The 13,899-nt window shown below is 30.5% G+C and overlaps 1 protein-coding gene across 1 annotated transcript; it reads left to right on the plus strand.

Moving 5' to 3' along the window:
* Nucleotides 1-8,495: 8,495 nt before the first annotated feature.
* Nucleotides 8,496-12,186, plus strand: LOC129880297 (cyclin-D1-1). Its single transcript, XM_055954270.1, has 6 exons — nt 8,496-8,952; nt 9,099-9,185; nt 10,170-10,268; nt 10,343-10,544; nt 10,773-10,903; nt 11,001-12,186. Exons 1-6 carry the CDS (start codon nt 8,689-8,691, stop codon nt 11,226-11,228), a joined length of 1,011 nt encoding a protein of 336 aa, XP_055810245.1. The 5' UTR covers nt 8,496-8,688; the 3' UTR covers nt 11,229-12,186.
* Nucleotides 12,187-13,899: the final 1,713 nt, after the last annotated feature.

Below are 13,899 nucleotides of genomic sequence, written 5' to 3' on the forward strand. Positions count from 1 at the left end.
TGAAGAAAAAGGTAAGAATTCTATTTTTTTATGTTATGGAAGGAGTGTATGTGTTGTAAGTGTTAGAATTAAATAAAAATCATGAAATTGTGATATATGTGTGTGTGTGGCCATGTGGGTGTGCAAGTGTGTGTATGGCCGTGTGGTATGATGGTGAAGGGAAGAGAAATTGAATTTTGTTTAGCTTGTTAGTTGCATCGTTGTGGTAGTTATGATGTAACTAAAAGTTTAATGATTCGAGATGGCCTTGAAATTGGTTATAAGTTGTTATAGTGAATTATGTGATTTTAGTATAGTTTTTATATAATTATGAAAGTAGAATTCTAATATAGGAATTATTTTTATTTTTAATGAATTTGGAAGAAGACAATGCGACTTGGTTGTTTCGCTGCGTTCGTAGAAGTTTTGGGTGGATTATGGTTTTGGTGGAATTTTTGGTATATTGTGTGGAATAATGTGAATTTCTTTCGAATTGTGTTTAAGTGGTCTTGAATTAGTGAATGGACATGAAAATGTCGATATTAGTTGGAAGGTGTAAAGTTGGAGTAGAATTTATTGCCTTATGTAAAAAGGAGACTATTGATGTTACAATGTATTTTGTAGTGATTGTTGATGTTGTCGGTATTGTTGTGGATGTTGTTGTTGATATTCTGGTCTAGTTAAATTCTCAGGAATGTTGAATTTATAGGGGAGGTGTTGTCCAAATTTTTGTAGACAAATAGGGGTTAAGATTGAACTCTTAAAGGCTCATAACTTACATTTGGTAATTGCGACCATTTGTAGATTTTTGAGAAAACGGGAGTTGAGTTGGAGTGAGCATAAGAAGAGGATAAGGTATGTAAGGCTCTTCCTTTTCTTCTTTTGGCATGTCTTAGGTAGGGGTGTACATGGACCGGGTTGGTTTGGATTTTTTACAAATCAAACCAAACCATTTGTGTCGGGTTATTAAATCTATAAACCAAATCAAACCAATAAAAGTCGAGTTTTTCGATATCAATTTTTCTCGAGTTTTTTGAGTTTTTTCGGATTTCTCAGGTTTTTCGGATTTTTTTTGAGTTTCTCGGGTTTTTCATAGTATCTAATAAAAAGTACAGAGCAGTGCTTCTTAAAAAGAGTTCTAGTACAAAATATCAACATATAAGATGGAGGCAGAACACTGTTTGAAATTTTAACTTTATAATATAACTTTATAAGATGAGTTTTTTTGGTATATTATTTAGATGAGCTTCTCAAGTCCAAATCTAAATGTAAGAAAGAAAACAAAAATTATGAAAATTTTTAAAAAATATTTTTAAATTATATTTTAATAAATATTTTTATGTATAACATAATTTAAAAATAATATATCTATAATCGGATCGGTTTGGGTTCGGTTTGACTTTTTTTAGTTAAAATCAAACAACCTATAATGGTTGGGTTTTTTTTCCAAACACCAAACCAAGTCAAACCAAACCACTAGTCGGTTTTTTTTTCCGATTTGGTTCGGTTTGTCGATTTGGTGCGATTTATCAGTTTGCCCTGTACAGCCCTAGTCCTAGGTATAGTAGGTTGTAATTTGAGCCTCGGGAAAAATTTTGTTCATGAAAATCTGAGTTTAAATTTCCTACTATTCCATTCAGTAAAAGTGAATTAAAAACTCATGTCTATTAAAAGGAAACGTGTAAACATCCGTAACTTCTACTTACAAGATCGGATCATCCTACAACCTTGATAGATGACTCCCTAGAGCCAAATGTTTGAAATTCATATACGCCACCTCGGTTTGGCTTAAGGTGGGCCCACTAACTTTGAGACTCGCTTAGTTGTCCTATTCAATTTATTCTTGTATGACATAAAGGGATAACTTTTGCCTATGATTTTTTCCTATTAAAGAATAATGTCCTAATCGTTCTCTTATGTTGTAATACCCATTTTGGGGCTGCAAATATAACTTTAGAAATGCTATCACGGGACAGCCCCTGTGTCCCTTAGACGTTCGATCGGTTCTACTTAACTTATTGTCATATGATTATCTCGAGTCTCCAGAAATGCTTTATATACATGTGCTGCATTAGTTTTTCACTACTTCGCTCGTGCATACTATTATGATATCATTTTTTGGAATCCGAGCCGACTTTGTAATCATGTGCCCTATAATGTATTTGGTAGTATAATGTGTTATGGGTTTCGAGACCTCGCCATAGAGCCGGGTACCGTTTATGATGTCATGATGTAATATGGCATATGATATGTTCTGATGATATGACATGTTATGATGATATGATATGTTCGGAGTTTGTACGGAGACTTGAAACCTTCTAGAGTATGATGTGTTATGGTATCATTGTCGGGGAAGTGGCCACGTTCCTGAGCCGTATGCATGATTTTTATCTGCATTACGTACATATGTTTTTAGTACAGATTTTGATGCCCTGGTTTGGTATTTTCTCCTTGTACCTTTCCTTTCAGTTATGGTTTAGATTCTTTGTACTTCATACCTTCCATATTCAGTACACATTTCATACTGACCCCTTTCCTTCGAGAGAGGGGTTGCGTTTTATGCCCACAGGTACAGACGTTCGTGATCCATCAGTGTAGGCTACACACCTTCTGCTACTACAGAGTGCTTCTTTGACTCGGAGCTCGCATTTCGGTATATAGCTTTCTTATGTACATGCTCTTATATATTTGACCATTTGGGTACAGCGGGGCCTTGTCCCCTCATATATTTCAGCTATGTACTGTAGAGACCTGTAGACATAGGTGTGGATCGTGGGTTGCATATGCTCGTCTGTTTATGACTTTTGTCTTAATGCGGTCCCTTTCGTTATAACGGCCAAAATGGCCCATATGTTTGTATATATGCACATATCCGACGATGCGCATTTCGACACCTCTTTTGGTTTGATATGTTAATTTCTGCACGCACGACTACTTAAATTAATGATTGCCTACTGTTCTAATTGAAACAAATATTAAATTTGAATTATTCTGTAATATGATGATTTGCTATATAAGTTCGTTTGGGTGTCCAAATAGGGCACCAGTCGCGGTCCACGGGGCTGAGTCATGACACACCCGATCCTAGCATACAAAAACAACCATAACTATATTCAGTACTCAACATTATATTAACAAGAACAAGTTCATCACAAAACAAGCCAGCAAGTGATCATTTCACCTATAATCTAGCAGTTTCCCTATTCATATACACATATGCATATCATGAAACAATTTAACAAGTATGAAACACATACGGGAACAAAACCATCACCTACCTAGAATTCGAGCTTCAACAACCTTTAAAGTGAAAGAGTTTTCCCTTTACGGATTCGTCCCACTAGTTCTTGGTCTAAAGCAAGTCAAATATATACAAAGAGTCAATACAATGGCCTTGTTCACATGAATTATAAGATAATTTTCCTCCTAGGCCAAAACCCATGATCCTAACCCACCCTAAGCTATTTCCCACCATTGATTTCAGTTCAAACCTTCCCCCAATGATTACCAACCATAGTTTTTAGGTTCTAGGAATCAAATGATGAGTTTAGAGAGTAAAATCCTTACCTTAAGCATGGAAATCTATGGAAAATTGATGAAAATCATCCTAGGTTGCCTCTCGTCGTTCTAGAAACTATTTTTGCAGAAAAAAACCGTTCCTGAGGTTTTTTCTGACTTAAGTCGCGACAGTCCTGTTCTAGCGGGACCATCCTACTCTGGAGGCCCCGCTCTAGCGGTACAAATCCCGCTCTGGTGGGTTGCCCAAAAACAGAGAGCTCGGAGTTTGAGCTCCAAGCCCCCATTTCACAATATACTCCCTTTCAAAGACGTATTAAATTATACTCTTCACGCAAAGTTTAATTTCGAGAGTTTTACTCGCCCAAATGCGATTCCACAAAGCTGTAAATGCTCCGTATCGTCTTGGCTATCAACTTACCCACTCAAATTAGAGACTCGATCCCCCACCATTCACAAGGTCACCCTAGACCTCACCTGACTTAGAATTGGTCCAATTTTGGCCTAGGCTAAATTTTTTCGAAGTTACTACCCGAAATTTTTCTGGCTCAAAATCCTTTCCCATTAGCCTATCCATAATGACGGGGACAGATCGTTACAAATAACAAACACAAAATCTACAAAGTACATATGACTAATGGCTTGAGATTGTTATAAAGAAATCCAAATGAGAAGGTAAACATGATTTTCATAAATCCTTTGAGGAAGGTCTCTAAAATTAATTAATCATATTTAATATGTTTTATTTAGCTAACTAGCTTATTTAGAGTGTCATATCATAATTTCAATATGACATATAAAGTTCAGGTAAATTTACTTTTAGTTAATTTGAGCAAAATTAAATAATTTTATGTGACAAAAAATAGAAGTATGACTTTGTGTGATAAACTAAAAAGTTAGATGTCTTTTGTGGTATAAAATAGAAAAAATAGAAAAGTAATTTGTATGTGATAAAGTATTATAGATCAATTTTTTTTTTTAATATAAAGATCAAGTAAAAATAAAACGAATAGGATAGTATAGAACAAATTTAAAAAGCAAGAGAGACATTTAAAATGAACAAGTGGGAATACTATATTACAATCTACCATCTGGAATGAACATATTTAATTTGCAAGTTTCATAATCATGTCAGAAACAAAAATATGAATTTCAACTTATTTCAATCTTTCAGACATTTGGTAGTCGAAATTCATTTCATTCTACCATTAAAAAGTTGAATTTGAATTATTATTACAATTTATTTATTATTTTTTTTAATATGTATAAGAAATAATTTGAGTCAAAGCTAATAAATTGGGATGAGCTTATGACAGTATAAAACATATAATACGGGTGGAGAATAAGTTACTAGACTGGATGAGCGTACAACATACTTCATTTTATTTGTGTATCGGATTTTGACTTCACACAAAAAAAAATTAAAAAATATTATAATTTTAAATTAAAGATATGTAAAATATATCAAGATATTCTTTAATCTTATTATTTTGAATATAGTATGTGGAAAATTAAATTTATAAAATTATAAAAAAGAAATGTATTATTACTTGAACGAATTAAAAAAAGCAAGACAGAGAAATTAACGAATGAAGAATAAACGTATAATGCGGGTGGAAAATAGTAGGTAAAGACTGATTGTTGTACTCCTTCCGTTTCAAAAGAGAATGGTCTAATTTGACTTGATACTATCTTTTAATTATATGACCTTTTATATGCTATGTGAAAAGTTAAAATTAAAGCATCGTCAAAAACAAAAATGGTGAAAATTATTCCCCCCCCCCCCTTACCCCCAACTTTCAACAATAATCATGTTCTCCCCTTTATCCCATGCAATGTCTATTTTGCCCTTGATTTTCTATCTTCCATCACCTATTTATACAAATACAAATAATAGGTAATATAATAGCTTTTAAATATATTTCAAAAATAATACAAAAATATTAATAAAAATAAAGGTAATCCTATAAAAAAAAATTAAAAGATTATCTATTTGTATTGTAAGTAATTTTTTATTTTTTAAATTTAAAAAATATTTCATTATTAACAAACAAAAATCGTTTATCTATTCAGATATTTAAGAATAAGAGAGAATTGAAATATGCATTTATATACATATACATATTAAATGCATGTAATATTAAAATAATAATTATAAATAATAATATAAATTTTAATGGCAAACTGATAAAAAATTTATTCTACTTATAATTTTAATGTGCTTACATAAAAATCTATAAATACTTAGATTAAGAAAGATAAATAATATACATTCCGGTTTTGACTATTGTTAAACTATTCACTTTTTACTCTACTCATTTATTTTATTATAGAACGTCAATAATTTATATATTCAACTAGAATCTCTAGCTTTTTCGAATAGGAAAAATAATTTTTATTTTTAATAGAAAATTTGTTACCTACAATAAAAAATAAAAATTCATGATTTTAAAGAAGTTAAAAAAAAATAGGATAACGGGGGAAGATGATTATTATTGAAAGTTGGGGGAATTTGATTTTTAAAGCAAACTTCGGAGGAGGGGGAGGGGGGCGGGGAGGAATGATTTTCACCTAAAAAAAAATGAGTCATCATTTTTGAAGTAGATAAAAAATAATGTATTTCATTTTTTTTTTAAACGGATGGATTAATTCTTTTTTAATTAATTATAGACTGTCATCTCACGTGATACTTAAGCATCTGTCATCTGATAAGTTATAAATGAACCAACCACAGATTTTAATATTTTTTTTCAAAAAAATTTTAAAAACATCTAAAATGGTCGGTACAAATGAAAATGTATTTCATAAAAATAATATTTCTTCCTAAACAAATATGTAGTCCATCAGAAAAAAATGTCATTTTTTGATAATTAGAAATAAGTTAATTTAACTATTTTTAAAGTTTTCTTTTTCTAAAATCTTTTTTTCCTTAAATATATCAAATCAAATAATTTCATACAAATTGAGACCAAAAAAGTATAACATAAGTGATTTTATTATTTATAACTTAATAAGTATTTGATAAATAAATAAATAAAATTATTTTATTAATATAAATATAGTTTAGCCAACTATTATAAGAACAAAAGTGGAGATTGAGAGGTGGGGAAGAGACAAATAGCGTTGAATTTTTGTATATGCACATAATTTTATAAATTCCGAATTTATCATAAAATTATTACTATTTTTGAATTTTATTTTTACTTTATTTAAAAGTTAGTGTTTGATCATTAAAATTTAATTTGTTTAAAATTATATTTCAAATTTTAAAAGTAATTTATAATTTATTTATCAACTCACTTTCTATTTTTTACTTTTAAAAGAAGGTAAATAAAAGTGAACAAAGAGTATAAGATTGGTAAATGGTAAGCAATATAAAAATAGTTAAACAGTGGATCTTTTGATGAATATACTAATAAATGAATAGACTTTTTTAAAAGAATAAATTGATAGAATCGAATAAATAAAGACTATTTATAGTTTTATACTGTCAATATATTCAAACTAAAAGTTTAAATTGATGCACAATTGATTGATTGATATATAATTGTATTAAATTTATAAGTTTTTGACTTGGTAAAAGAAAATGGAGTGCTGAAAACTTGTACTAGCCCATACTGCTATGTTTTTTATTTTTGTTTTTTAATTAAAAAAAATGGCCACTGGTTGTACGAAATTTATATTAGAGTCCTCATTAAATTCGAATCATATATTATAGGATCTATTTGAGGATGACGCTCCCAACGAAACTTTTTCCATATTTAATGCTCAAATTTAAGACTTTTAATTTAGGATTAAATAGTTTCACCACTACATCACAATTCACACTGATATATTGAATCTTCTAGATAAAATAAGATACATTGATGTAATTCCAGAGTCTTATAAAAAAGAGAAATTACTTTAATTTTTTCGGCCAAAATTAGTTGTTATGTTTTATATTTTTAGAGTTAATTTGATTAATATATAAAATTAAATTAGAATAAATTAATATAATATTTTAAGTTAAATTTATATATATTTAAAAGTTATACAAAAGTATTAGTATAAACTATAGTTTTTCTCACGTCAAAAGAAAAATATATATTTATAAATATTGATCAAATATGACAACTAATTTATAACAAAGCAGATAATACGCCATTCATTGAAGCCCTCATTTACTTGAATTTTTGCAATGTACCAATGTCTCATTTTAATTTGATATTATTACTACGTGAAGAGTTAAATAGTTCCTTATTCTGTTATTCATATTCAACCGAATCAATTTTATTAATTTTCTAGATAAAATAAAATACATAACTAAAATAGCGTTTATGAATAACTAATCTTCATGAGAGATATATAACGCACAGAAGGAAAAATAACCCTTTTTTTAATATTAAGTTACAATTTGAATAAACAATTGTCCTTAGGATATATAAAATATAATAATTCAGACGAATTTACTTTTAAATAACTTTTAAAATTAAATGACTTTTTCGATGATCATTATAAGCATCTTAATTGTACTCCTTAGCTACAATTTGCAAATTTACGGGTTGTAGCTATAGTTTAAGTTGTTTCATTTATATAATTTGCGGATTTATATAATTCGTGGGTTTGTATAATTCATGGGTGAATTTGTATAATTGAACTATTTTTGAATAAATTCGAAATAGCGAATTTATACAAACACAAATTACAAACAGTTATACAAAATATATTATATAAAAGTTAAACAAATTATATTATACAAATTTCGAATTATACAAATTTCGAATTATACAAATGTGCGAATTATACAAACTCAAATCTTAATTAATATTAAATGTTAGTGCCAAATTGTAAATTAGTTAAATTATACCTATATGTCTTTTTCCCAAAAATAAATGAAATAGTTCTATAATTATAAAACTAGTTGACATATTTCTAACTATTTTATTTTCTTTTCTTTTTTGTATATTTTTTAAATCCTAAAACAAAATTACAAAATATAAATCATATAACTATTTATACCCAGTGAATGAGGTAACCACAATCAAACACACACACACGAAAAAAAAAAAAAAACTAACACTTCCTGATACCTCTTCTTCAAGTCCACGTAGACATTCCGGCAATCTTCTCCGATCAATCTCCGTTTCCGGCCATTAACTTCTCAAATAAAAAAAATGATCAGACTAGAATGAGCATTTCCATCGGTGACCTATCATGTCAGTCTCGTGCTCCGACTGCTTCTCCGACCTACTCTGCGGCGAAAACTCCGATACCGTTTTCTCAAACGGAGGAGGAGAGGATTTGCCGGAATGTTCCTCGTCGGATATCGAATCTCCGTTCGCCGATATCGATGAATCTATCGCCGGTCTTATTGAAGACGAGCGAAATTTCGTACCTGGATTTGACTATATCGAGAAATTCCAATCTCAATCTCTAAGCGCCGCCGCTAGAGATGAATCCGTTGCATGGATTCTCAAGGTATTATTCAATTAATCAATCTCATCGATAGCACAGTAAACTCCGGCGAAAAAAAACCAGCATCGGCGCATGTTAGATTTTTGTTTCTTTTGTTTGCTAAAATATACTTATAGTGAACACTACACACTAAAACATTTTTTTTGCAGGTACAACGCCACTATGGTTTCCAGCCTTTAACGGCGTATCTCGCCGTTAACTATTTTGATCGTTTTCTCTACTCGAGAAGCTTGCCGGTAAATTAGTCATTTCCCCGGTTCGTTTTTTTTCTTTTTATTAATGAGAGGTTGCCGGAAATAAGGGAGGAAAAATATTGATGGTATGAAAAATATTTATTGATATTCGATGAATTATTTCAAACTCCACTAATGAGATTAAATTGGATATGTTGTTGTTATTCTCTATCAAATAGTCAAGTTTAAGGGTAATTAAGACTAATGAAAATTTAGGTGTACAATTAACAATTGGTGTCATATTCAAGGTTTTTTTTAGGTGTGCTATTATTTTTTATTAATATTTGTATTTTCTTAGAGTCATTTAACAATGTGATTACATTGACTTTTGATCACACGTTAAGAAAAGTTGAGCAAACTGTAAATTCATAAACAGGGCTTAAAACTTATTTATCCTTATTGTTGGCTTTTTTTGGTCAGATCTAGCTAACAACGGCAAAGACAAATTCAACTAATTGGGTCCTTAATTGTTTCTGTACTAGTATATATTATAACGGAAGTGTTATAAAAGTACAAGATCTTTTTGTTTTATGGTCTTGCCAATAATAATTTGATGTAGATTTTTATAGTAGTAGTAATTTATAGTGTCACCTAAAAACAATGAGTTATAAAGGGGATTTCACTTAGTAAAATAGGAAAAAGAAAAAAAGAGAATGGAATAAATAGTACAGTTGAAAGGTATTAGAAACCTTTTTAAATACTAATCTTTTTTACTCTAGTGTACTTGAATGTGTGCATAATTTAATGTCATATATATAGGCATGCTAGCAATAATTTAAGTGTACGTGAACGTGACATAGGTTTTAAAAGTATTCGTTCTGAAGGTCCGCTTGTCTGTATAGCATAATTGATTAAATATGTGTACTATTTTATTAGTTTTTTCGAGCACTCTAATCGAATTGGAGGTGGAGAGTGTTTGGCTCGTAGTGTATATTCAATTTTTCTTTGTTAGTTGTGTGAATTTCCCTTTTCAATGTATAATTTCAGCAAACAAATGGTTGGCCACTGCAACTACTGTCGGTTGCTTGCTTATCTTTAGCAGCAAAAATGGAGGAACCTCTTGTTCCTTCTCTTTTGGAGCTTCAGGTAATTTGATTGTTTTCTTCATGGAAATGAAAATGGGACCCCTCAAGTAATTTAACAATTTATTTGGGACTCAGGTTGAAGGTGCAAAGTATATATTTGAACCAAAAACCATCCAAAGAATGGAGTTTCTTGTGCTGAGAATATTAGATTGGAGGCTCCGATCGATAACTCCGTTTAGCTTCCTCAGCTTCTTTGCCTCTAAACTTGATTCACTCGGAACTTTCACTGCCTTCCTTATCTCAAGGGCTTCTCAGATTATCCTCTCAAATATTCAAGGTTCGTTTTTCTAGTTATAGTTTTATATTATTAAAAATGTCATATATACGTACATTACACATGCATGCATGAGTATTTCTACGCTTTGTATACCACCGTATAAATAACTTCGTACACTATACATGTATTTTACTCTGGTGTAGCAAGTAACTTTTCTTATTTTTACTGTAGTTATCGTTTAGATGGCTTGATTGTGAATTTTAACTTGTTAGTTCGTGATATTTACAGAAGCTAGCTTTCTTGAGTATTGGCCATCATGCATAGCTGCAGCTACAATACTGTGTGCAGCTAATGACCTTCCTAATTTCTCTTTTGTGAATGCTGAACATGCTGAATCCTGGTGTCATGGACTCCGCAAAGTAAGAAGAAATTTCGTATCATGTCTTCTAACTCTCAATTCTTGACTTTAGAATAAAGTTTTTTTTTTTTATAAAAATAAATTCTCCTTTTTTGCAGGATAAAATCGTGGGCTGCTATGAATTAGTGCAAAAGTATGCAATTGCATTAAGGCCCCGGAGATTTCCAAGAGTTTACCCACAGGTACGAGTCATGACTCGGGCTAGTACTACTACTACTACTATAGCATCCAGTGACTCGTCATCGTCCTCATCATCCTCTTCCACATCTTATAAAAGGAGAAAATTAAATAACAGCTGGTGGAGTGCCACAGATGACGACAGTTAAGATGTGGGAATAAGGGGGCTAGGGAAAAGAAAAAAAAAAGAAAAAGAATCCTCAGTAATTTTTTTCATCTTTGAGGGTGTTTTTGAGTTTAATTTGACAGATGAGTGGTGTAGATTATATGAGAGTTTAGTAGAGAAGAAGAAATGCCATTCAATAAATGGCTTTGCAGATTCCCAAGGGAAGGGGATTTGGTACATATTATTTTGGAGATTGTTTAATTATAGCTAGCAAGTAAGTGGAGTGATATGGAGTATTGTGAATGAAGTGGGGTTTGTGATTGAATTCAAAGAGAGCATTGATTATTGAAATGGAAGAAGGGTATGGTGGAGCCCATTTGCAAAGGATTGGAGAAGTGAAAATTAAATCAGAAATTTGAAATTTGGGCAACAAATGCATTGTGATGAATAAGTCAAGAAGGCTCTTGATATATATATATATATATAAACTATATAGGGCCACCATTATTGCTTCCAACTTCTACACTAGCTCCAAGAAAGTGAAGGAAAATGAATGAAAGAAAAAAACAAGGGTTACTGAACTTCAACAATAACAGTTGGCTCTGTATAATCAGACTTTTTGGTTTGAGGTGTGTTCTATACACACTGTGTATGTGTGCTTTTTTGGCGGGAAAATTTGCCTTTTTTTTGTTTGTGTCCTAACCATATACTGGACTATTTTTTTTTTCTCTTTTTCTTTCAAACGTGTAATGGATACACGTGTGTATTCTTTTAATTTATTTCTTTTTTAAAATCAAAAGAGGAGGTAAATATGGAAAAAAACCACCTCTGATCTTTCCGGCCAAAATTTGGCCTAACCATACAAAGGGTCTTTGGGGCCTTTTAATTTCCTACTTTTTTCTCAAAGTGTGTTGTATTTTGGATTCATGTATCAAACATGATCATGTTACATATATCTAGTATATATGAATAAAATTATAATAAAATGTTTCCTATTTTTATTTGGGATGTCATTTTGTTTATTTCCTATGTCTTGTACTTCGATTATTGTCCTATTTTATTGTAGTTATTATCCCTTTAAGAATGTTTTTAGTATTTTATTCTGACTTCTTTTTTAAATCAAAAATCTATCGAAAACAAGCTCTTTATTTTTCAAGTTAGTGATACTGCGTGTACATTATCCTCCGTAGACGTGGGATTACACAGTATGTTGTTGTTTAGCATTTGTTTATTTACTTCTCTCTCTCTTGCCTTTTCTTTTCACCATGTGCCATGCACGTGAATGACGATAAAGACTTTTGTAGCTTTGCTATTTGTTTTTATTACTGCCGAAAGAAGTTTTATAATGGGAAAAAGGTGGCATTATAGGGGGAAACAAAAAACATGACCATAAGCTAAATGCAGTGAAGTGAAGGAGACTTTTAGAAAGAGAGTTGGTTGGTCCCTCTTAGCAATAAAAGATGGGGGTTCCAATCAATGAATATGACTAGTACTACTTAACCAGTACTAGTCCAATAATATTAATTAGACTGTGTAGTTACCTCCTAGTTATCTTAATGCTTTATGACCCTTTACTTTGTTTGATTAATCCCCTTAGATTTCAGACAGACAGACAGACATCTTCCTCTTCTTACCCTCTTCCATATCCAACTTTGTGTGACCATAACATTCACCTTTTAGGGAGAAACACACCTTTATTTATCTAAAAATGATTAAATGTATATGAAGAGATTTAATGTTGATACAAGTTTTATTTAGATACCTGGGAAGTTAACTAGAGGTAATACATATTTCATTAGTTTCAGATTATTTGTCTTACTTTTCATTTTTAGTTCGTTTAAAATAGAATACCTCATTTCTTTTTTGGCATTTTTTTTAATTTTCCATATGATATGTTTAAGATCACACGATTTAAAAGTATTTTAATACATTTTACATATTTTAAATTTAAGATTAGAAGATTCAATTATTTTTTAAAAAAATTTTGTCAACTCAAAATTAAACAAACAAATTGAAATGAAAAGAGTACTCCCTCCATTCCTTTTTAGTTGTCATGTAATGTTTTGTACAACCCTTAAAAAAATAGTAATTAGGAGCATTATTTGATTAATATACACCTTATTAATTCTTTAATCTTTATCTATTTTTAATATACATGACAATTAATACGAGAGCAAGGGAGTATCATTTATAACTCCTTTTGTTGTTGTGGCAATGTGGTGTACTTCACCTTTGTGGTGCGTGGAAGAAGATTTTTTTTTTTCCTTTCTCTTCCTCCCTCTACCTTTTTTTTATGAGATTCGAATATAAAATTTGAAGATAACGGGTGCGCTATTACTTTAAGATAAAATATAAAGTTTTATAGTGACAACAATTTAGCGAGTAAAAGATTAATTAATTATATTATTATATTTGAGAGTTCAATGTTATTATAACTTTTGGCCAACACCCGAAGTGAAATTTTACCACCGTGGAGCGATATTTTACAAAAAGATAAGAAGAAATTCAATAAAATGTCGGAAAAGTAAATTATATGAAATCATAAATGTAGATTGTTCATAGCTAGGCTAAATATGAATTGAGACGAAAGTTTTATAAATTCCTTCATAAAGATTCCAATCTTTCTAGTGATAAGCGGGACAAAAATATAAGAAGACTACTTAGAGTAAAAAACATAGAAAAGAAATAAATGGCAGTAAGTGGGATACAATTCC

The sequence above is a fragment of the Solanum dulcamara genome, chromosome 2 (assembly GCF_947179165.1).
Source record: "Solanum dulcamara chromosome 2, daSolDulc1.2, whole genome shotgun sequence".
In the NCBI taxonomy this organism is placed as follows: Eukaryota; Viridiplantae; Streptophyta; class Magnoliopsida; order Solanales; family Solanaceae; genus Solanum; species Solanum dulcamara.